Genomic DNA, 25,118 nt, shown 5'->3' on the forward strand with positions numbered 1-25,118 from the left:
CAACGACATTGGCTGCATGACAAATGCATTTGGTTTACTCTGTGTACATTTTCATCACTTGTGAAGTGTCCACATGCTATAAACATCTAAAAATGACATCCTTACTTGTAAAAGGAGGGCCTCTTGACTGGGGCAATGGTTAGTTAAATGCAGATGTTAATTCTGCTCTACTTTTCTCATAGCTTGCATCCTGTAAAACTCCCATTGGATCTCTTCTTGCTTCCAAATTTTTCACAGGAAATAGTATCCATTTCTTGATGTCAGTAAAGTATCCACAAAGCTCATTTCACTCTGAGCCCAAGAGTTTTAATCATGGTACAATCAAACTTTGTTTTTAGGATAGCAGTTGTTCTTTCATCGGTTAAAAATTAAACTCAATATACAAGTTAATCTTTTCATGAAATAGAAGATCTTTTTGATTAAACACCTATCAATTTAATTGGTAAAAATTTGATTTTAATTATAAAACTGTCTCTGCATTTTTTTTGCTTAACCACAAAAAAATGTTGATTGTATATTTTCTGTTTGTGAAGAAATCTAACATAAAATGAAAAATATTTAAACTCTGATATTTCCAGGAAATCCAAATGATGTTGGTAGGTTACTGTTTTTATAACTGACACAAAAATATTACACTCTAAACTTTATTTTTCTGGAAAAAATGCAGCAAAAGTGTTTAGACTTATATTTTGCCACCACTTTTTTTGATTCCCTGTGATTTAGAGCAGAAGAGTAATCTATGTGAAAAGGACAGGAACTAGTGGTGATAGTAGCAGTAGTAGAATGGGATGTGGTAAATAAAAGGTGAGGCAAATGTGTTGGATACTATACAGTGTTTATTAGAGCTAATGCTATTGTTGGACAAATGAGACAGCTCTAGAGTCACACAAGTCCTTGTTAAATTTAGAAACAAGAAGTTTCAGGATAAACTTTGGGGAAGGAGCTTGGAGAACCTATGAAGAAAGCTTTTAGATAAGGCTGTATTTTTCTATATTTTATATCATTATCTTTCAATCTACTGATTCTTCCCTCGTCTATATACCCATACTCGTCTGTATTTTTTCTCTTCAACACCAGAAATGCCTTCCTGTCTACTCTGTCTTTCTCATTCCATCCAGGATGCCGGGTAACTTGCAATTGGATCCCAAATTCAGTAGTTACTTCACCATCTATCTCCTGCTCTCTCCCTCCCCAAATGTGGCAAATGGTTATTGAGACATCTCTTTTTCACCTCAGAGCTGTCACTGCTTGTCTTAGCCAGCAACTTTGCAATCTGATTTACAATATTCGTCTCCACCGTTCTCATAAAAAACTTTTGGTTTTCCTTTTTTTTAATTTTGCCTTCTGTGAATGTCAGCTCTTTTCTTTGTATACTAAGCAGAGATGTGGACCTTTTTTCCCCAGACTATAGACAGGACTTGTGATTCTGAAGCTTATGGCTGTAGTGAGCTGACAACTCTCTGCATCCAGATTTCTTCCTCTCTCTCTCCTTCCTCTTCTCTGCTGCTGTTACTTCTACTCCTATCCCTTTGTATGTTTGTCAATGGCTCCATTGCCAGTCCTGTATCCTGGCACAGCTTCTGCAGTTTGCAATTCTTACCTGTTCTGCATCCATTCCCACTGCTTTCCTGTGGTGTTCTATGAAATTATTAAATTCCTAATAAATGAGTAAATTCATAGTGCAAACCGAAGTCTGGCATGGGTAATGGCAGTCTAACACTGGAACATAAAATCTAATTTGATTTTAGGAGGTGATACAGAATCAAAGTGAAGATGATGAAAATAATTCTTAGAGTGGACATGGAGAAGTCTTGTTAAAGGTTTTGTCTAAATATAACAGTAGTACTTTCACAAGATCCACTTGAACTGGAAATGCTTGCAGTTCCACTGTGAACACATTCCAGCTGTTTTGCAGGGCACATGAACACACTGAAACTACTAACGGAAAGAAAACGGAAGACTTGCCTTTTTTTCTCAAGTACTGAAGGATAGGAAGTTAAAAGGAAAACCTCTGAACCTTTTTTTAAATAAGGAACAAAACTTAAATCATGTTTCTGGCTTGCCATATATTTGTGCCAACTCCTGTGGTTCAAATCATTGCAAACACTGTATTGAGTCTGGTTTCCTTGACCCACACCTTCCCCACAGGAAACCCTCATCATAAAACCCAAAGTTGTCCTCCTTCTTTCAGTACAAGAGGTTGTAGCTCATTTCAAAGTACACAAATTGAAAAGCCTGAAGAGTCATTTTAGCCATAACTGAACAAGCCACAAAGAAAATACAGTCTGGAAAAACAAGGTCAATTTTACATAAATTTTACTGTTCAGTTTCTGGTTAGATTAGAGATTTTGTTTGGACTTTACTACTAGGATACAAACTGTATTGAATTGGTAAGAATTGTGGGGAGGAAGGTAAAAGAAACAAGCTGTGAAATTGTCATCTTACAAGTGTCAGCAGACAGGGGTTCTGCGTATTGGGAATCTTCATTTCACTGTGCTGCTATAAAACAGCAGTATTGATCTGGCTCTGTATGCATTGCAAGTGAATATTTCAAATACATTTTAATTTAAAGAAGGAATTTATAAATGAAGAGCCAAGTTTCATTAGTTTGTTCAACATAAATTATAATTTTTTTTTTCCTTAACTAGAGTGAAGATTATTTACCAGTCCGACAGTTGAGGTTTTGGGACCGATGCCTGTGCCAATTATTACCCAATGTCTGCCAGATCACAGATTTTGGGTTCTTAGTTCATCCTTATTTCTTGTGCTAAAGCTTTACCACGTTTCATCTAGTGAAGATGCTCCCTGCTCCAATCCAAGAAGCCCCAGAGATGCAGAGTATGAGGATGCAGAGCAAACAAAATGCTGATGTTTCCTGACTGTTGTGAAGCCTTTTATCTATCATCTTACATACTTTGAAATATACACTTGCAATGCATACAGAGCCAGATCAATACTGCTGTTTTATAGCAGCACAGTGAAATGAAGATTCACAATAAGCAGAACCTCTGTCTGCTGATACTTGTAAGATGACAATTTCACAGCTTGTTTCTTTTACCTTCTCCACAATTCTTACCAATTCAATACAGTTTGTATCCTAGTAGTAAAGTCCAAACAAAATCTCTAATCTAACCAGAAACATTAACTGAACAGTAAAATTTATGTAAAATTGACCTTGTTTTTCCAGACTGTATTTTCTTTGTGGCTTGTTCAGTTATGACTAAAATGACTCTTCAGGCTTTTCAATTCATGTACTTTGAAATGAGCTACAACCTCTTGTACTAAAAGTGTTTTACTGATTTGGCATGAACAGGAAAGGCATCCAGCCCTTGATGTCATGCCCCGGATATCACACAATTGCCGTGAAAACACTTCTCCCTTTCTCTGCACTAGACTGGGCAATACTGGGCTGTGGAAATGCACGCAGAGGTTTGTATGCGCTTTGAGGTACACGTTTCAGGCCAAGAGGCTTCATGGATGACAGTCAGAAAGATTCTTGTCAAGGACTGCTGAAGCTATTGCTAGGTGTGAGTGCACAAAACCTCGAGAAGTAACAAGAGTCCTCGACACTGCAAGAGGGAGAAGTGCTGACATATTGGCTTTGACCTTTGCAGGATGTTACGAAAATTTGCAACAGACTCTTGCGGACTTGAGGAGCAGAGCTAGGATGCAAAATGCAGCATTACAAGAGTAAATATTTGTGTGCATGAGGTATCCTAGCCAAACTGGGCCATCCTGAATGTGGTTTTACACAGGGTTCTTGTAGCTTTCAAATGCTGAATATAACACAATTTGTTTGACTAGTGGCTGACACCCACAGTACTGAATACTAATCATAGTAAAACTTTGTAAAGCACCTATATTTTTTACTGCTTTTCAACTAATCCAGATGTTCTTAAAATCAGTTTCACTTTATTTAATTATCTATGATGCCAGCCAATACTGGGAGGGTTTCCAAGAGGTGTTAGAGGGGTTAGGATGCTGACATTTGTTGGTCACCCAGGCATATATTTTATTATCTCTAAGTGTCTAGTACAGTCAGCATTTACAGGGCCGAGCTGTCCTTTGGTTTCTTTTACTTTACCATGATCAATACCAAAGAGTCCAGTAAAATTCTACTACCATATTGCATTGTAATGTAAAGTGTGAACTAATATTTATGTAGCAGCTTTGTATGCTGCAAAAACTGATGGATATAATAGCTAGGGAAGGGAACTTACATTACAAGAGTAAATGTGAGCCTTGTGATCAGAATTAACATGGTTATGGAAATTTAGGGTGTATGAGTAGTAGCTGCAAGGCTTGTCAGCTTTGTGAAAGCTTAAAGTCCTGTCTGTTGAACAGCTTAAACTTGGAAGCTGTAGACCGTGAGCAACATTTAATTAAAGAATTTTGGTGTCTTAGGCTTATAAGAAATGAACTACTGACATTTCTTATGCCAAGACAGAACTTCAAAAGTGTCTGAATGCAAAGCAGGTGTGCAGTGCCGCCTTAGTCTTGGTGAGATTTGAGAACAGGTTTTCCTAAGACTGCTTTGGAGCTCCTGATCCAACCCCATTACCACAGAGGCAGTGGTGGAGATCAGAGGGGTCTTGTTGTAAGCCTCTGTTGTAAGCCTCCCTAGAGGAAAATGATTACACTGAGACCTGGGAGGAGGGGCAGGGCTACTCCTTGCCTGCTTCAGGGGGTGAAGGACAGGGCAGGTGTCAGCAGGTGCTCTGTTGATGCAAGAGAAGGCAGTGGCAGCAGTGGCTCTGGAGCTGGCCTTGATGACACTGAGGAACTTCATGTTTAGTGCACAGAGTGACATCAGCATGGTTTAGGGTTGCTATGAGGAAGGTGCCATGAACTCAAGACCAGTCACCTAGAAGAGTGAACATTTCAGCATTCAGGAGCAAGAACTAAATAAGCTTTAAATAACTAAGCAAGGCAATTTAATCAAACATCTGTGGCCTTTGTCAAGAGTGTGCTGCACACGGATGTAGACAAGCCCATGCTTCTGTCTGCCAGTTGTATATCGCTTTAGTCCCTGAATTGACAGAAAAGGTAACTTAGTAATAATTAAAATGCTCACTAAATTTAGTAGTGCATTTATGTTTGATAGGGGCTATTTTACACAGGTGAAATAGCAATAAGCATAGTATATGACACTTGCGGTCTTGAATTGAATCCTGAAATTGCAGATAAGAAAAAAATAAACAGTCAAATAAATACATCCAGTGACTTTGGATTGCTTGCCATGTGGAGTCAGTACCTTTGTTACATTTTGCAAAACCCTTTTCCTCTCTTTCTACTTCCCATCTCAGTGCCCCCAAAACTTGTTATTTCTTGGTGGAAGTGCCATGCTTCCATCACCCAAACGTTCTTCTAACAGCTCTTGTTAGTCCAGCTTAGGTTTCTGCTTCCAAATTTCAGGAGACAAGAGTAATGTATTTCAGTTCTGATTTCTAAAAAGAATTGCAGATGGACAGAGTGACTTATTTTATTTGTAATTCTATATAATTTATTTGTAATTCTATGTATATGTATATGTAAATGTAATTCTATGACATTGTAGCATACAAAGGAGTATAGTCCAGTGGCTAGGATTGGCTCGTGTCACAGAGCCATGGGCTGCTGAACCTGGGGGACATTTCTAGAGCCCTTTCAGAAGGGTCAGCCACTGCAGGTTGCAGTTGGGTTTTACTTTTTTTGAACATGTGGAGATGGTACTCTCTGCAGGAAACAACTTTCCTCAAAGCACATGTTACAAACCAGTTTAACACAGAAGACTCTGTGACCTCTGTGAATAAAATGGATTGGACCCAGAAAGGTTAAAAAATACCAAAAAAATATAATTAAAACCAAATGAAGTTAGATGCTAAAAAAAAAATATATTTTATTTAATAGTAAAAGAGGCAAAGAAAGAGAGAGAGAGAGAAAAGTAGGTGTGTGGGGTGGGTTCGGGGACAGGGAGAGAGTGGGAGGTCTTTGGCAAACCATATCACCCTTCTGGGGCCCCAGCAATGTCTTATCACTCTGCTCCACCTGGTCTTCTTGGTGGTGAGGGTTCCCTGCCACAACACCATGCCAAAAAGTCTACAATCTCATGGATTAATACATGTTTGGGCCAGGTGGGAGTGCCCATGTGCCTCTGAGAGGATTAGGTTTGACACTGCCCCTTGCCACACTGTGGATCTGTTGCATCATCTACAGTGCTCTGGTGCAGGGTCTGGGGACCACTTGGGTTTGCCTTTGATGGGCCATGGCAGCCCCTTCTGCTGTGGACAGGTTTTCCCTGGGTGAAGGGGCCCCTCAGCTGGGCTCCTTTGCACAGAGGATGGGAATTTAGTGCCTCTGACCAGAGGCTTTTATCACCCCACGTACCCCAAACCTCTCTTCCCCCTGACCCTTTGGGCTGTTGGAGCCTGACAGCCAATAGCCCTGGGCTGTGGCCTCCTCCCAGAAGATGTTAAGCTTGCTCCCTCTGTGAATGTATTTTTTCTCTCCCCAAACTTGAATTTATCTTATCTCCATCACCGAGCAATTCAGGGCCTCAGTCATCGTGCCTGTTCAGGGTGTGGTGGTCTTCTCTGCAGCTTCTGTAATACAGCTTTGCTGTAATAAACCGTGGTCCTTCATGGAGGTGCTTAAGCTATAAATTATAACACTTAGTCTCTAAAAGCATGGAATAATACTTCAGCTCTTTCCAAGCTGCCATCAGTGGCAGTATCTTGGAAGCTCTTTTAATTTTAAGGAGAAGATCTGTGATCTGTGGCTTTTCTGTTTGATGTTGTTTTGTCACTGAGTGCTATCACCAAACATCTCAGCTGCAGTTTGGAGGGAAAGTGGTCACATCCATTACAGGCATGAAGAATTACAAACTGTAACAAATAAACCAGACTGCAGTAGACAACTCATCCCTGGTTGGGCTGTGATTAACATGTCATATATTTGCTTTTATTCTCGCTGCTGGGTTGAAAGGACTCACAGGAGCTCTTAGTTTTGCATAGTTCTCTTTTACCCCTTCTTATAAGCAGCCCAGCATTTGGCAGGACTGTTGCCATCATGTTATTTTTCTAGCTTTGCAACTGACTCAGTTTTTCTGTGTGCTTTCTGCTGATTTAGAGCTGTTCATTCTGTCCTCTCATTCCTATGTCAAATCCTCCCTTGAAAAACTGTTTATAGTGCATAAAAGCTCTAAGAACTCCATTGTATTTTCCTACTTTGTATACCTTACAGTGGCAACAAAAGTTGCCTAGCCCACAGGACACTTTTAAGCAAGCAAAATTCCCCAAACTGTGCTTCAAAATATGAGATTTTTTTTCTTTTCAAAGTGCCTTATTTTACCATGTTTTGTTAAAAAACCCCTCATGTTTCTCATTATTTAAATAAATAATTTTGAGTAAAAATACGGCCTTGTAGGCATTTCAAAAATATTATGTTTCCATTTTTGAACAAAAGAAACAGTAATTCAAATATTAAACAAGTCCAAAAACTCTTTACTAGCAGTCAGATCAGGAAAAGAGTAGGCCACTGCTACTTATATACTGTGTTTTTAAGATAGGTGCAAATAAAGTAACTTTTAAGGAAAGCAGCTTTTGTGTGACTATACAAAAAAGAAATACAATCATTACTAGGCTTGTCTTATGCATCTCTTTGAAGAAGAAATAAATATTTTTATTGGTTACAGCAGAGATCTAGCTGATTTTATTCCCAGTGGTTGCATTAGTGAATGCTCCAGATGCACGGAAAGCAGACACTCCTGCAGATGTAAAAAATTATCCTTGCTTTTTTTTTGTCTGATTTACAGCTGTTATTCATATTTGGGGCATATTTCTTTTAGGTAGGAAGGGGTTTCATTTGCTAAACAGAATTTTATGCAAAGTTTTTTGTTTTCTCTTGTTCTGCAGAGAAACCAAACTTGAAAAGCAGCATCGATAGGTGGGTACAGGGTTTGAAAAAAGCAATGCGATTTAATTTCATGAGACTTTGGGCAGGGCTAATTACAAACTGCTGCTTAGCAGTGGGAGTATCAGCATTGCTTGGCATAGAGATCTTGCCTGCAAACCTCTGCAATGGCTGAGAGGAATGAATCCAGTTTTAAGTACTTCCAATAGCTGCCTACCTGTGTGTACTTTTCATGTTCCAGGTTTTCCATTTAAAGCCTTGAGTGATACAGTCCTTATAGTAAGATATGGAGAACCAAGTCACCCTCCTCACAGATTTTCTATAATTAAACTACCCCTCTTGGTTTTGCCTGCATAGGACATTCAAGAAAATAATAGTCTGAATGTGACCTGAGCAGTAGAAGTCTTCTATTCTAGGTAACTAATGCTGGTGGGGCAAAACCTGGATTGAAGTCAAGTGCTGGTAAGCTTAAAAACAATTGGAAGGGATGCAGTGTCTATGTTCTCTTATTCAAAGTGTTTCTTGAGCAACTTCCAATGTGTTGGCCCTTTTGCATTTTCTACAGCTTTTCTTATGGTTAGGTGTTGAATATTTCTAATCCTTGTGTTTTCGGTCCGCTGAGAAGAAGGAGCACAAGACACAGGAGTATAAATTCCAGTTACCCAGTTTCATTCTGGAAGTTGGAGAAGCTGCTTTTTGCCTGGTTGCCTGCATGCTTCCTGTGTGGGTACCAATATCCTTGTCCTGCAAGAGGGCTGCCAGACCTCATGTACACTCTACAGACATGAAAAGCCTGTTTGAGCTCAAGATTTTTGCATAGGTCACAAAAATAAGGGGCTAAGGAGCACTACAGACACAAGCTTGGCAGTCACAGACGATATGAAATTTAACAAGAGCAAGTGCCAGGTTCCATGCCTGGGACAGGATAATCCTGGTTCTCTGTACAAACTGGAGGACAGGAAGCTGGAAAGCAACCTGCAGAAGGAGACCTGGGGGGTTGGGTTGATGGCAAGTTGAACATGAGTCAACAGTCTGGCAGCCAAAGAGGCCACTTGTGCCCTGGGGTTAATCAAGAATAGCAGTGGTGGCTGCTTGAGGGAGGGAGGGAGCTGATTGTCATACTATGTTCTGCTTGAGTCCTTGTGTGCAGTTTTAGGTGCCCCAAAGCAATAAAGAGATCAAACTATTAAGAGTGTGTCCAGGATAGTGAAAAGCCTCAAGGGTAAAACTTACTGGGAGTGACTGAGCTCACTTGGTTTACTCAGCCTGGAGAAGAAAAGGCTGAGGGCTGACCACACAACAGCCTTCAGCTTCTTCAAGGGGGAGAAGCAGAGGGGCATGTACTGTTCTCCTTTCTCTGATTACCTCCCAAAGGACATAAGGAAATGGAATGAAGCTGCCTCAGAGGAAGTTCAGATTGGGCATGAGGAGAGAGTGGTTGGCCACTGGAACAAACAGGAAGGAACTGGGCATGGAACCAAGTCTGACAGTTCAAGGAATATCTGAATAAGGCTCTTCTCCATATGGTTTATTTATAGTTAGTCCTGTGAGGAGCAGAGTGTTGGGCTTGGTGATCCTTACGGGTCCCTTCTAACTGGAGATATTCTGTGATGGAGTAGCAGATACTGTCCAGCTGTGGGATGGAGACAAGATGACCACTGTCATCTGTTTCATAGGCCTACAACTGGAAGACCTGTTGCAACATTCAAGTCTGTGGGTACCCTGTGGTGTGCAAGGCCCTAGGGAGAGAAGGAGGGAAGGAAGCAGAAGAGCCCTGGCATTTTTAGGAAAACAGAGCTGAGGAAGTCTATTGCTCAAGTCAGAAAGGTACTTTTATAACATTCATCACAAATCTTCTTTCTTGGTGTGTCATCTAGTACATGTGACTAATGGAGGAACTTTCCAAAGTTCCTGTTCCCTTCTGCAGTGGAATGTGAATATGACTAATTTAATACTGTAGCAGGAAGCATCTGAGAGCAGTGAGAAGTCTTTACAAAGATCTTTGCACTCTTACTTGCTTACTTGGATCTCTTGAATACCCTCTAGTTCTTCAGCTATTCAAAGCCTATGTTTGCTCTTTTTGTTTTACATACTGTTTTCCCACACAGCTAACACAAACTATGTTGGTTACAAGGGACGGCCTGAAGATCTGTCTCTTGAGATCCAGGTATTTGTGCTACAGACATGAAAAGAAAATAGTGTAGACACTTCTGAAGTATTCTTTAATCTGTTCATGCCCTTAGGGGCTAGAAATACCTGCTATATTGTTTTTCACATGCAATACAATATCTGCTTTATTTGTAAATATCTTCGTTTAGACTAAGAAAATGTTCATAAGCTTAGTTGCTTTGGGTGTTCCTTAAATCTGTAGGGAGTGCAGCATATTCTTGCTGAATTTTCCTTCTTGGACCCTGATAGTACCTTTGTTCTAGTTCTATAGCCTTATCTCGTTTCCTACTTTTTTTCCTGGAACCAGCTTAATCAAACTGAGCTTTTCACCTTTTAGACTAAGTCACTGAAGCTCTACTTTAGTTGGACATACTCATACCAAAAGTGGAATGAATACATTTATAAAAGTAACTGCTTTAAAGACATAGGAAGATTTGTCATGAACAGTGGAGAAACACCTTTCTGTGCTGGAAAAATGACTTCCAGCACTTTAGAGTGCGGATTATTGTAATGAGTTCTTTAAGCTAAGTTTTGACATTTTTTGCTACTTTATCTCAAAAAAGTAATACATATGAGGAACCTGATATCTTGCTGCATGGTTGGAAAGCAAAATTTTGGTTTCAGAATGAAAATTCCAGTCAATAAATTATGGGGGTTTTTAATTGTATTGACTCTCAAATTTGTTTATTCCTCTGTCAAAGCATTTTTACATGAGCTTGGCAGTCAGCAATCTCATCCTGAATTATTTCTCTGTGAAGCTTATGTGCAAAATCCCCTAAAAGAGCAGTATCACTGAAAACACACCCTTTTCCAAAGGTTTCCTCCTCTCAAGGGAAACCACTGCAGCTGAAGCCATTCTGAGTTCCTGGACTAAGTTTCATGCCGGAAATGCTTTATATAGCCTATTTTCTGCTTCAGGTAAAATTTCAGCTTCACCAAAGCATAAAGTTGAGTGTATGGGCTTGTTTTTCCATCTGTCTGAAAGGAAACAGGACTCTTGAAATATACACAAACCAGTGTAATGTTCATTGTGTTGGTGATATACCTTTGGCTTTGAGACAGATGGCACTTACAGTTCGTGATGGTCCCTCCTCTGGCTACTACTCTGGTAGAGTGTTTTGAGGAGTGTGCATTTTCAACAGATTCCTCTGCTTGCCCTCTTGGAGTTAGACTACCAAATTCTGATCAGGTCCTGTCTTAGGCATGCTTCCCAGAGGACTGTAGCCTGAGAGATGCATGTACCTGAGAACACAAGCCAGATAGAATTTGGGTTTGAGGAACAACTATGGAAGTGCCTGTTAAAATTTCTTATTAGGGTTTTGGCCTTTTTTTGCCTGTCAATATGCAGGTTTCTTGGCGTTGTTAGCATTCAGGAGTACATAATCACAGAATGATTATATGAAGGTGCTTTGTTAAGAGCTCTGGGTGTCAGGGGTACACATACCCAAATCTGACCTGCCTTGGTTTTGAGCTGAACATGTTTTGTACTCTGTCGTTATATAACTTACATGTTAATTATTAAACTTACATTGTTTTATTGTATACATTGATTTTACCCAAGCATGGATTTCTCCTGATCCCCCTCAAACCCCTAACATAGTTTTTCATGAGTCTTTAAACAGTAATTGTATCTAATCACATCTAACAATTGTATCATTTATCATATACTGATTACACAGGTGCAGTTTCACATGATTTTAGCAAGCACAAGGCCTAACATACTAACAAGTAGGCCCAGGGACTACTTTTAACACTTTCCCCAGGGCTTGCCAAGCCTAACTTTCTTTCTAACTCTCCAAATCTCGATGATTTTAAAATCTTTTACTATCAGTGTAGTCTAACCAAAGGAGTAACCTCAGAAGTACCTGGCATTTGTGTCTTAGCACTTGCTAATTTTACAGAGGTTTATTAAATTGTATTGCAAGTTGATGTAGACTTCAGATAAATGGCCTGCAAATAATGGCCTGCATTCTGTGAAGTAGTTTCTCGTGATCTAACACAGCTTGTAGTCTCCACCTGAAATAAGGAACACCAAGTAAAATATCTTCTTGCTATCTATTCAAGATCTATACCCACTTACTTTATTCAGGAGATTTTAAATGTGCTTTGCTTGTGCACTACAGTAAAGCCACCAATTGCCTCTGTTTCCATAAAAGAGCCTGTTATAGACAAGGCAGGCCTGTGTCCTTACTGGGCTATGAGTAAGGTGGGTTTAGTTCAAATGTTACAGTATGGGAATCACTTCTTAGACTTCAGATTTCAGTTTCTGCTGTAGCAGTTCAGTTGGCCAGAGTGCACACTTTTTTTTATTCCATTCAGGTTGCTTCCCTATTTAAAAAAAAAAAAAAAAAAATGTCACCAGGTATATAAGCATCCATCATGCCTTGCCTGGTATTAGACTCATGACTTGTCTTAACTTGGTCTGTCACGTAAGTCAAAGATGTGTGTGGTTTAATTTAGATGTTAGTTTTTATTCCTCTCTTCAGACTTTGCAGTAGCTGGTTCTGATGCCTCTTTGGTGGTTACATTCTTAGAGGAAAAGCCAAACACATAAATGCTTTATGCATGTATCTTCTGAATTAAGGTAGTTTCTGTCTGGAAATAATTTATGCTCTGGCTGGCTTGATACTCAGTAGGTAGAAAAAGTCTTCCAGCTTCTGTGGAGCTGAAGCAATATATTTGAATGACTTTCTCTTGAATAGCTGATACCTACTTTCAGGCCTTTTTCTTATTCCATGCTTCAGTGGAAGTAGGGATGATGAAAAATTAGAAACACCCCAAGCAGTTTTTTTAGCTATCAACTTATCTTACAAGCCTCTGCTGCTGAGATCACACCACTACATTCGTGCTGTGAAACCAGTTTGTGTCATTGTATTGAGCTGGTGTGTTTGCAGTTGGCTGGGTAAGCAGCAGTAGCTCTAGCAACCACCTTAATACAGCAAGAGACAGTATTCTTTTCCTAAGGACTGAAAATAGAATCTAATCTGCCTGGAGTGGAGTCCCCATAGTGATGCCAGATGCATTTAACTGTGTTTTAGGAGGTTGAAAAGGCTGCTCAAAATCATATGTGCTAATATCTTAAGTTCATACTGGTAATCCTAGTTAGGGGGACATCAAGTCTTATAAACCCATGAAAACCCATGAAAATTAATTAGTTTTTAATGCCAGGATATTAACTCCATTACATAACTTTCTTGTTCCAAGGGATTTCTTCACACTCCTATCTTGTATGTTCTCATGCATTGGCACTGTCCCCCAGCTTATTTTGTTGTTCAGTGGAAAGAAGTGTGGAAAAGAATATGCTGTGGATGGCACTAAGAAATCACGCCATATCAGTGGCAAAAATAAAGTGTGTTATTGGCTTCAGGAATGTATGTTCCAATCCTTCGGGTCATTTCTATGGAGCCAATTTTTAGTGTGGTTCTTTTTTTTTTTCTGAAAAGACATATAGATAGTGACCTGGAAGAATGTCTGTCTTCAACCCTTAATCAAAATATTCTTCAAGATTGACTCAGGAAGCAGAAAACATATCTCAAGATTGATCACAGACATGTTTATGACTTTACTGAATATTTGGTTTAAGTAAGGAAAAGCAGTGTCCTTACTGTTTCTTTTATCTTCTACAGGCCAAGATGACTTCTCCTTAGAAGATGCACTTTTGGAAGGTAGGCAGAAAAATTGTGGCAGCTCTTTTGACTTATTTCTGAGTATTACTGCATGGCCAAGCATGACAGCTTTGCTATGTATGGTTTTTTTAAACCTCAGTGGAACAATTCAGCCATATGTTTGTCAAGATGTTGACCACATAGAACTCAAATTTGTCTTTTGAAGACTTAAAGATTTCTCTTTGAGGCAAAATTGTCTTGCTGTATAGATTGGATCTTGTGCATTTTGTTGTATAGACATGTACTTAGGTTTGTCCTTTGTCCTTCATGTAGCTTCTGAACAGTGTATTAAGTAGTATTTAATTATTTTTTTCCCAATACCATATCTGACAGGAAATACAAAGAAGCCTCCTGTAACTCAGAAGACACCATCATCAGATCCAGGTGAGATCTAACTGGCTTGTAACACCTTTTACTGTAAAATCAAGTGTAGTGTACATACATACCAATTTGAGGTCCTGAATTTTTCAAGTCAGTGGCATACAAGGTTGTGATTTTTCCATAAAAAAAAGCAGTTCCCTAACAGCAAAAGGATTTCTTCATTTTGTAATCTGCTCTCAGAAATTTGTTTTGTGATTTTGCAAGAATCCCTTCTGTTGGCTTTCAGTGTACATGTTTGGTACTTGCTCACCTTGAGCTGGCCCTTGACAGGTCCCATCACCTCCAAAAGCAGCTCCAAAAGTGAGGTAATGCCTGGTAGCTCTGTGGGGCTTTTCTGTGAGTCACTGATGACTGAGCATGCTTTCATTTTTTGGAGAAAACATTGTGAGGACCATTTTGTTTAAAAAATAGTCTAAGACTACCTCAGTTTTTTGCATTAAAACTTCCCTTCTTTCTTTGTAGATGATTTTGACTTACTCCATGCTCTTGATTCTGGTAAGTATCATATTTTCCTGGGTACTGCTCAAATGTACCTAGTGCAATGTCTATCCATCCTTTATGACCTAAGTAAAAGGCACTGAGTTGATTAAGGTAGCAGACTACCAATAAAAATAATTACAGCCTAGTTATGTTTGTTAATATTAAGGGTCTGAATCATCAAAACTGTAGGAATTGCAATAATTTCTTAGGCAGTTTTTACTTGTCTCATTGCTGTTTATTCACTAGGTGGCACTAACTCCATAAACTATTACTTCTGGAAGTAAATGTTAATTTTGAAATAATGTCTCCCATTTCAGGAAGTATATTTCATAGCACAAGGAAACATTAATCTGTTATAAATAATTTGAAGGAAAGTACTATTTCTAATGTGAAGGCTGTGACAAAGATGTAGAGAAATAATTTCTCTTATTTTCCTATTTTCTGGCAAGCCAAATGAAGTGTCGTTGTGGGGACCATATGTCTAGTTCTATTCTATGAACTTTGTCTGTTTTTCAAGTGAGGTATCAAGTATTATATTTGGTTAAAACCTGGTAATTTTAAAAGAAAAAGCAGCCAAGTAATCTGTACCTGGTAAAAAAATTTAAAGAAGTTCAGCCTTTGAAATCAGATGTGCAAATTAAAATGCTGCAAAAGACTTAATGAGTTTTTCTGTGTATGTTCCATCCTAGCAAGGATCTAACCATGCTGGTTAATGTAGCAGGAAAACTATTAGTGGCATTAAAGCATAGTGTTTAGCTAAAATAACCAAAGAAACATAGCATTAGTTAATGAAAGGAAAATTACATAGGGAAGTTTTGATACAATATTTAGGTCAGATCATCTTTCAAGGTTACTACATGCTTTGCTTTTGGTTTCTTCACACTAGTAATTTTGCTCAATTTATTCCAACTGTTATTTGTCTACAGATGATCCCAAGCCACAACCTCCTGCAAATCCTAGAGACACTGGTAAGACCGATCTAACAGGAATTTCTGAACAGCAAAAGAGTGTTTGTTAATCTCCCCTAGTCCCTTTGAACATTACTGTACTATAGTCCAGTTTTGTTATCTTAACATTTTCTTTTGTGTTTTTTTGTTTGTTTTTTTTTTTTTCTTCTAAATCTCTCTTCTGTGATTAGATAACCCCAAGCGAGATCGACCTAAAGGCTCTGGTAAGGCTTCTAGCACAAACTTCTGGTTTTACTGTCTCAGTTACACTGCTAATAATTGATCCTTGATAATTGCCTGCTATGTATGTCAGGTGTGGCATACATCAAACACGGAAGTTTGAGAAAAAGTTGTCTTGCAAATAGGCTTTGCACAAGTCTTCAGATTCCATAACAAACCTGTTAAGTCACTTTCACTTAAAAACAGGATGATGTGGGGAAGAGGCAGGATGGGAAAGCGTGTGTGCCTGAGGCAATGCTGTTCTTAGCTGCCTGTGGTGAAGCACCCATGTATTGGATTGAATTCTTCCTTTACAAACTGAATCCCTTCTAGTCATGCTCAAAAGTAAGTAGCAACTGCCTGTGATCTTCTCAAAGGATCAAAATTAAAGCTCCAAGTTAAAGGGTTGCTTCTTTTTTTTAATTTAAAGGCGCTATCAAGAAATACAAATATTTGTGTTTGAAAGATAGGTTTAAAATACATTTCCTTCCCTCTACCTTTAGAGGTCCTTTCCATCTTTGCCTAACCCAGAACGAAACAGATTCAGATGGATGCAGGTGTGATGATGCCATTATTCACAAACATGGTAGTAAAGAGCCCTGGGATGCAAGCCTCAGTTCTTGTTCTTTCACCACACTGATTTGCAGCAGATACTTGAATTTAAGTCTTGCATGCTGCGGTACAGTGCCTTTGGTACCCAACTAAAACATCCTCTGATGCAATACTTTCAGTTTTTCTGCCTGAAACACATTTGCTTTGTGTGAACTAAATATTCATTTGGCAGCAGAGGGAAGGAGGAGAAGGTGCCATGAGGGAGACAGGAAAGCTCCACGGGGTAGGGTTTAGTGGAAATGGAGAGGGACTACTTCAATGTCTTGCAATAAATCAGAGAAGGGAAGTACATATGGACTATTTGTGACTTAAAGACCCAACTCTGAAGAATCATTTTCAATTGCAGCCTTAAAAGTAAATGGTCTTTTTTTGTCCATGTTCTTTCTTTGCTTTTGCAGTACAGTGAGATTTGGGCTATTAGAGTTAAGTGGCTTATAGGGCTGCTTGCTTGCATAGCCTGATTTGTGCAGTACTACCTGCTCTTGGACACTGACTTCTCTCAGTTGTTCAGGAAGTCCAGAGAAAGGAGCTCTGCTGTCAAGCTGTGTAGTGCTGAGCTGAAGGGACTTGACATCGTGAGTGGTTGTAAAAAGTTAAATATTGTGACTTTGGTGCTGAGCCTAAAATCACCACAAATTCAGTTGAATGGTCTTGAGAAAATTTCCATGCTATTATATGCCTTGGTGTGTCTTATTCACTGAACTTGAAACATGGCAATGTTATTTGCATTACTTTATAGACACATTTGATGATTCTGATCTATTGGATGGCAATTCCCCAAAAGGAGGAAGTGATGGCAGTGGCAGCAATGGTAAGATAGCAGGTTGTGCTTCATATTGTTTCTATGGCTACCTGAGCTTTTGATTAAAGCTTGCTCACAAGCTGGTTAGACATGCTCCAATTTGTAACACATCTGGTTCTGGTATCTGAAACTTAAGAGCATACTTTCAAGTTCAAAAGTAATATGCTCTGTCTCTGCCGAAAAAAAAGCCCCAAATATTTAAGAGATAAAACTGGTCTAGAGCAAAAATTTACAGTGATTTTTACTGTTACACTAAGAAAGATGGCTTCTAAAACTGAAATGTGAATGCAGTACTTATTTCAAAATTAACCATAAATACAGTTTTTAAGGTCATTCAAGTGCTATTTTTGATCTTCTATGACATACTCTCAGTTTCTTTTAGTTCTTGTAGTTGGGAAGTCTAGGAGTGGGCCAGAAGAGGGTCCACCTTGTGTTCTCAAGGATTTCCTTTGTCCCACAGGATGAACTGATCTTTTCACCTCCAAGTGATGCTTTGTCCTCACTTCTTTACTGTGGTGGTGGTGATAGGACAGGTGAGAGGTGAGGAAGTGAGAAGTTGTGGATGCTCCATCCCTAGAAATGTTCAAGACCAGGTTGGAAGGAGCTCTGAGCAACCTGGTTTAGTGGAAGGTGTCCCTGCCTGTGGGAGGTTTGAAGCTCAGTGATGGCTAAGGTCCCTAAGGTCCTTTTTCCACCATATGGTTCTATACTCTGAGCAGTATAAAACCTTTTCATAGCTTGACAAACTTTTGTTGGCAATTTGCTATGTCTAATTGGTGAGTTACTGCAATTTTACTATTTCCAGATCAGAGTTAGTTTAAGTATCTTGATGAGGTTTGGGATGTGCTAACTCTCTGGAGAGTTGTCCTAGATGGAGATTACTGATGCCGCTTTCTTTGGTAGCTTTCCCTTTCCAAGGTTCCTTTGGGGCAGTACTTGAAAATTGGAAGGGGCAAGAAACATCTGTGGAGACTTGTGTGGTGGTTTCACCTGGACAGGTTCCTGCCTCAGTGTTACGAGTTGCACATGACAGACAGAGTTAGTAAATTGAATTAGTAATGAGTAAATTGAAATTGTATGAGTTCTCTGTGGTGATGCACAGGCTTATTAAACCAGATTTCACAAATGTTATGAGCTCATTTTGTAGAAGTGCTGAGCACTCAAGGCTGGAGTTGGCACTGCTCTCAGCCATGCTTTGAAAAACAGAAAGTTTCAGTGCCAATTTAGCACTGTATTGATGTAATAGATGGTTTGTGATTTTGCATAATTAATTGACAAAACATTTGTCAATGGATGAGTGTTCTCTAGACATATAAAATGTAAACTCTCCGTTCATTTTTACAGAGCGAAAGGGCCCAACTCCAAAAACTGGCCAAGAAGAGGGTAAATGCATGAATTTGTGTGCATGCTGGTGTTTGGATGTATGAAGCTTGTTTTCTCGGGGCTTCTGATTGCTAATCTTCTGCTAGAATGGTCACTACTGGGAGTGGGTTACAATTAAAAAGCTTGTGCAATCTGGAATTCTGCTGTTAAGCTCTGCTTCCTCAGTGCTCTAACATTTCTGTGTTACAAGTGACTCCTAAGTGTTAAGGTCTCAGAGATGCTGGTGCAGGGGTTGCATGCATACAAAATAGATATGGCTATGAAAGGGTTGCTTTTTTAATTAGTAGAATTTAAAACAAGCATAGTTAAGTTCCTTAACAATGGGCATTGCTAAGAAATCAGTGATTATAAATGAGAGGATTCCCTTTTCATTATGCACAGAGTTATTACAATTTCATGTAATTTCAGTTTAATGGTTTTTGGAAGTGTTCACAGGGTTTATTTTGAGATGATACTTTGACATGGCTTTCAGTTCTGTAAAATGCATACAAACGTCTCTGGGTTTTTTTAGCTTCTCCAGGAGCAATAGCTGGAATTGTAAGTGCTGTGGGTGCTGCTCTAATTGGAACAGTATCTAGCTTCATTGCTTACCAGAAGAAGAAACTCTGTTTCAAGCAAAGTGGTAAGAATTCCAAATTAGTTTTGTTTCCTACTGTCTAAAGAGAGGCATTTTTGTATTTATATGTGGTCTATAAATTGATCCTCTGCATAAAGTAGTTGTAATAGCTCAGTGAATTTATGTTCACGGGGAGTAACCTTTCCTGCTAGTCATCTAAGACTGATGAATTCTTTGCCCAAAAATTAGAGTTTCAAAACTAGGAGGACTTAAAGCTTTACATTTCTTAGAATAAAAGCACTTCTTGCTAAAAGATAAGCAGGAGAGACTGCAAAAAGTACTTTTTAAGGAGAATCAAGTGGAGGTTGGGGATTAGAGACTTTTTCATGCTGAAAAATACTTTGTAGTTTCTAATTTTTTTAATTTTGCATTTGTATCTTCACAAGATGCTTGCCTATTTCTAGTTTTATGACAATTTACCCAATGTTTATCCCCAAATGATTCTTCTGCAGTCGTCTGTTGCTTGCTTCCTTTCCACCTAAATAAGATACAGCTTGGATCAGAGAGCTTGGGGAGTACTGTGGGTGATAGGAGGGGCAGAAGCTTTGGTTTTGTCTGTTTAAATTTTTTGGTTTAGTGAAGGGATAGAGCAGTCATTCGGTCAGGCACTGCTGTTATGTTAGTTGGGAAATTTGGAAACTGAATAACATCTCTACCATGCATGTTTAAATTAATGTGCAGATAAAACAGGGCACCTCAACTACTATCAGTAGCCCATTTTCTTCACTGCTGTTTCTTCTCTCAGATTATCTCTATCTATCAAGAACCTCAAATATAAGAGAATTTGAATGCTAAATATCTGGGGTTTTTTTCAGCAGATGAAGAGAATGTGAATATGGAAAGCCATAGGGGAGCACAATCTGAGCCACCTGGTAAGACAAGAATCTATATGGAAGTTCAGCTCTTTGGTGGGGATCCTATTAAATGGGATTTATTGACATCTAACATACTGGAGAAAATGAATTGTGTTGTTTTGTTAAAAAAAAAAATAAAAATTAACAATTTTGGCAGAATATGAGCTAACAGTGTGCCTAGGTAGCCAATAAGGTGAGTGCCATCCTGGCCTGTATCAGCAATAGTGTGGCCACCAGGCCACAATCACAGGCTGTGATTGTCTCCTTGTACTTGGCACTGGTGAGGTCACACCTCAAGTGCTGTGTCCAGCTCTGGGCCCCTCACTTCAAGAAAGACACTGAGGTGCTGAAACATGTCTAGAGAAGGGCAATGGTTCTGGGGAGGGGTCTGGAGCACACACATTATGAGGAGTGTCTGGAGGTGTTGGAGATGTTCAGCCTGGAGAAAAGATCACTCAGGGGTCATCTTTTCACTCTCTACAGCCACCTGAAAGGAGGTTGTAGCCAGGTGTGTGTCAGTCACTTCTCCTAGGTAACAAGTGACAGGATAAGAGGAAATGGCCTCAAATTTTGCCAGAGGAGGTTTAGATTGGATCTTTGGAAAACTTTCTTCATGTAAAGGGTTGTCAAGCATTGGAACAGGCTGCTCAGAAATTCCTCAGGAAAGCAGAGGTGTTGTCATCTGTGGAAAAGATATATAAAGGATATATAGATGTTGCATGTAGGGGCATGGTTTAGTGGTGGACATGGTAGTCCTGGGGTAAGAGTTAAAAAGGATGATCTGAAAGGTCTTTTCCAACATAAATGATTCTGTGATTCTATGATTTTACCATGACAACAAACTTAGAACTGAATCAAGCATTTGGTTCTTATGGCAATATGGCCACTTTTCTCCAGTTTTTTTATTGAACAGATTGGCTTATTGCCTTGAGAATGTGTTGAAATGTAGGAGCTTAGAGAAAGTGAAGAATTGAATTTTCTCTGCAAAAGTATCATTAGAGGCAATTGTGAAAATACAAGCCTGTCCTGTCAGTGTGATGAATAACTGCAGTTGGAAGTTTATTAGTGTATATTTTTTCTGATTAGAATATTTTCTGATTATAATTATCAACTGATACAGAACACTGCAAGAATGTATATTAAAAAATCTGTGATATTTGGACAGAGATTAAACTATACTGGAGGAAAAGAGGACTGAACTCACTAGCATGTTATAATTAAAGCATTCTCTGTTGTGAACAGAGAATAATTCTTGTATGAAAGAACCATCATACAATTAATCTTTCTACAAAGGTGAGAGCTGTGGAAGGATCTCTTTTAGAGAAGCAAACTCTGAGAACCCTTCCATATATGGCTGTGTAGGGGATTTGGCTAATGGAGCAGGTGATAAGCTCCAGGAATCTGTGGATAGATGTGGAGGAAATGGTACAGGTGGAAACTCAGCCTTCTAGCCCTTGTGACTGGTCAACAAAGGAAGAAGCACTATAATCTCATGCTGAAGTTCATGGGTTTTGGAGTACTGAGTATTAAAATATCAAAGCAGTATATATTTACAGTATATTCTTCTGGGAGTTTAATCTTAAACCTGCAGAACTATTTCTGTATTTTTTAATAGTTAAAAAATTAATTTTGCCTTATTCTTCTCAGGTATTGCATCAGTTTGTTATAAACTTTTGTCTGGTTCATTATCTTCTTTGTAAATACTTAAAGCTGTTAAATAGATAAAACTCTCAAGTACAAAACATTTTCTTATGATTGGCTGTAAGGACTGAAGATACTCAGGTATCCTCAGTTCAGCTGTGCATTAGGGAAGAAAAGTCCTCTACCAAAGGCAGTTAAAATATGAGGTATCGGGTTATGCTAAAATTCTGGCCAAGATTCACCAGAACTCAAAAGTGAAATGCATCAGGTGATGCTTACCTTATTTTAACCTGTAAAGTCACACTTGGGATGTTACCAAATATGGTTATTTCTACCTACATATTGATGTCGTATTACATCCCAAATTCCATATCTCTATTATATTTTGCAGACAGGCATGATCATGTGTTGAGATAAGAGACTGGGCAGCCATGGTCATCATGCTGCTCCTGATCTGAGTTCTGGGAGGCAGCAGATGTTAGGGCTGCTTTTGGTAAAAGATGTACCTACATGGCTTCCAGTCAGAAGCAGTCTCTCATTAAGCCAGCTCAAATGGCATAGCAGAATAGGTCTGTCTTTTTAAAATTTTATGTAAACCTAACTTTGACTTCCTGAACCCAGGAACTTGCTTTCAGTAGCTTTTTGAATGAGCAGCCTGTTTGTATGTGCAAGAACTGAATGCTGAACTGTGTTACTCTGCAAGTGTAGATCACCCTGATGTAGTAGGATGTGGTTATTTGAGTAAGAAATCTGGGATGTAATATTCCCTGCTAGGCAGCCTGTTGGCTTCACAGAATCAAGCCTCTGTTTACCTAAATTCATCATGCAGTGTCAGACATCTTCTGAAAGTTGTTGACTGCATAAACTGTTACATAATAATGTATAACTTACATTGTATGCCAACTTAGTGCACTAATATAGAATTGTTTTTCTCTTTTCAGTTCAGCGCACACTTCTGGAGAACTAAATTTAAAGAAAGAGTGGTGAGGAACAGATCTTTGGAACTGGATAAACAACCTGCATTCTGCCAAAAAAAAAACAAACAAAAAAAACAAACAAAAAAAAAAGAAAGAAACCAAAAAGCATAATATGAACAGCAGAGCCTGCTGAAGTTTCATGAGAAAACAGCTCTAGTTTGAAACACCTCTGGGACTGTGACTTAGACCTGAGTAACTCTGTCTGGTTAGCCCTGTGAAGCATTGTTGCACGCCAGTACATGGCCTTAATGACAGGAGTATAGAAGTATGTTGTGCCTTTACATCTTTCCTTGACTCCTCTGACAAATGGGTGTTTGGCAAGTGCATTCAGTGTGTTTAACTTTTCCTTACCTCTCCAAAACCAATCTGCAGTTATGTTTTTTGTTATGTTATTGCTCTCAGACAATACAAACATTTTTTAAATAACCTGTACTCAGTGAGTGGACCAACCAACCAACCTGGAGTATGTTGTGGGCATCTGAAAGCAAGCGGCTCACTGTGTATGGATGGTGGATCTGGGTGTGGGTGCTGCTGATCCAATCTGTGTAGCTGCCTGGGCCAGCTGCCAGGGAAGAGATGCTTGTGCTTGAGCATTCAGGAGACAAAAATTCTGTTTTGTATTTAGATTTTTTTTTCATTGCATCTGTCTGGTACAGATTGAGAAAACCCAATGCACACCAAGCCTTCACCCTTTCTGGCTCTTCCTGCTTAGCAAGTACGGAGCTGGTCAGTTGTGGAAAAGCCTGCTGTGCAGATCAGAAGCATAATTGGACTTTCTGGTGACATTGATGTTTTGCATTGTCTAAACAGTTGTGGATAGAGTACTTGGGGGTGGGAATTATCTGCAGACTTCCATAGCCAAAAGCTTAAGGGAAAATAGTGTTGAATTCAGAAGGCTTATCATACCTGTGTAAGGGACAGAAACAGTACCACAGTTCCAAACTACAGCAAGTCTGACTAGAACAAGCCAACCTCACTCCACAGGCATCCACTGAACAGTAGAAATAACAAACATGTGAGAAGTGCTTTTGGACTTGTGAAGGATTCCCCTAGGATGATCACCTATGGTTTCATCCTCCTCTGAAAGCACTTGTTGCCTGTGCTGTGGCTCTCAAAAGCAACAGGAAGGTTTCAAGGATCTGTGGAAATATGGAAAACTACAACTCACAACAGCTAAAGGACTAAATCTGTAATAATAATTAGTTTTGTCAGGAAGGAATGGTCTGACCAGTTTGATTTTCTTTCATTCTAATTGCTTTAAATTTTTATGCAGTTCTTCTATATGTGTCTTATTAATGGGCTTCAGCCACCTGATGAAGTTCTACAGGAAGATGACATTTCATGGAACATCTTAGAACTTAGAAATTAATGAATTTGGATATTAAACCTGTAAATATATCTGTACATTCAAATATGAATGTATGCCAAGGATAATTCATTTAAGAATTTCTTGTACATGTTTCTTAGCTTGCAACAAAGCTTTACACAATTTTTAGTATTTTCTTATGGATTTAATTTGTAAGTCCCTTTTTTTGCCCCAGGTCTGCTTTTAGTATAAAATGCTAAAGCCTTTAAGTGTGTTTCAGAGTGCAAAAGTGATTCCTACATAAACATTTGATTTATGTAAATAAAAAGAAAAGAAATGTACTGCTTGCCTACATGAATAAACAGATATATCTATGCCAAGTGTAGAGTAAATAAAAATAAGACGATGTTTCTTAGGGATAAAATGGCAGGAGGACCTCAAACTAGCTTTTAGCTAACCAAGACTCTTGAATCCTTTTTCAGCTTTTGTGAGCCTAAAAATTACTTATTAAGACCTATCAACATTGTGTTTTTTCTAAAAATAAATAAATAAAAAAAAGATTTAGGTGTTCTTTTTCTCACTAGTTCTGAAAATAAAAAACTTGGTGCTCACTCTCCTAGGGAAGGATCCTTTAGATAGTTTGTCTTCCTCTCCATTAGCAGCTCAGGTTTATTTTGTACAGACATTTTAATCATTTTGGAATGAAATTGGCCAGGAGCAACAAAGCTTTGAGCTGCTTACAGGAGATGCTTACCTGTGTGAAGTGTAGAGAAGACATCTGTCTGTGTGAAAGACAGGCATAGCTTTTGAAGAAAAGGATTTGGTAACTCAGAATCTACTGAAAATATGCTATAGAATTAAATATGCTATTTCAGAATACTGAACCTAAGACTTAGACATCTTAGTATGGGCAAACTTAATGGCATTCAATTTTCTTCACCCAATTACATCAGATCCTTTGGCAGTAGATGCTTTTGCAGGGCCATGTGTTGTCTCACCTTCTGATGTGAGAGGACCATACAGTTACTGAATGGGAAGGCAAAGCAGGGGTTGCCAAGCGCCTAAATAGCAACACATTTACTGATCTTTCCAACATACTGATTTGTCCAGTTATGGTTCCACAGTCTGGAGTTGTGGAAGAAGGAAGAAAGACTGGCTGCTGCCACCTGGATAAAA

At 38.9% G+C, this 25,118-nt stretch overlaps 1 protein-coding gene across 4 annotated transcripts in view; it reads left to right on the forward strand.

Moving 5' to 3' along the window:
* Positions 1-24,279, forward strand: part of CD99 (CD99 molecule (Xg blood group)) — a 32,143-nt gene extending 7,864 nt beyond the window's left edge. Inside the window, exons 2-11 of one of the 4 annotated variants that reach the window (XM_023948281.2) lie at positions 13,686-13,724; positions 14,058-14,108; positions 14,568-14,600; positions 15,512-15,553; positions 15,724-15,756; positions 17,103-17,174; positions 18,510-18,548; positions 19,060-19,170; positions 19,980-20,036; positions 22,601-24,279. In XM_023948281.2, the coding sequence (XP_023804049.1) occupies positions 13,686-13,724; positions 14,058-14,108; positions 14,568-14,600; positions 15,512-15,553; positions 15,724-15,756; positions 17,103-17,174; positions 18,510-18,548; positions 19,060-19,170; positions 19,980-20,036; positions 22,601-22,626 (503 nt within the window). In that variant the 3' untranslated portion in view covers positions 22,627-24,279. The remainder of the gene's footprint in view (positions 1-13,685; positions 13,725-14,057; positions 14,109-14,567; positions 14,601-15,511; positions 15,554-15,723; positions 15,757-17,102; positions 17,175-18,509; positions 18,549-19,059; positions 19,171-19,979; positions 20,037-22,600) is intronic. The other 3 variants (XM_023948288.2, XM_023948296.2, XM_086880728.1) reach the window with 3 other exon arrangements.
* The last annotated feature ends 839 nt before the right edge of the window (positions 24,280-25,118 follow it).

This window comes from Cyanistes caeruleus, chromosome 3 (genome assembly GCF_971803275.1).
Source record: "Cyanistes caeruleus chromosome 3, bCyaCae1.hap1.1, whole genome shotgun sequence".
NCBI classification, from domain to species: domain Eukaryota; kingdom Metazoa; phylum Chordata; class Aves; order Passeriformes; family Paridae; genus Cyanistes; species Cyanistes caeruleus.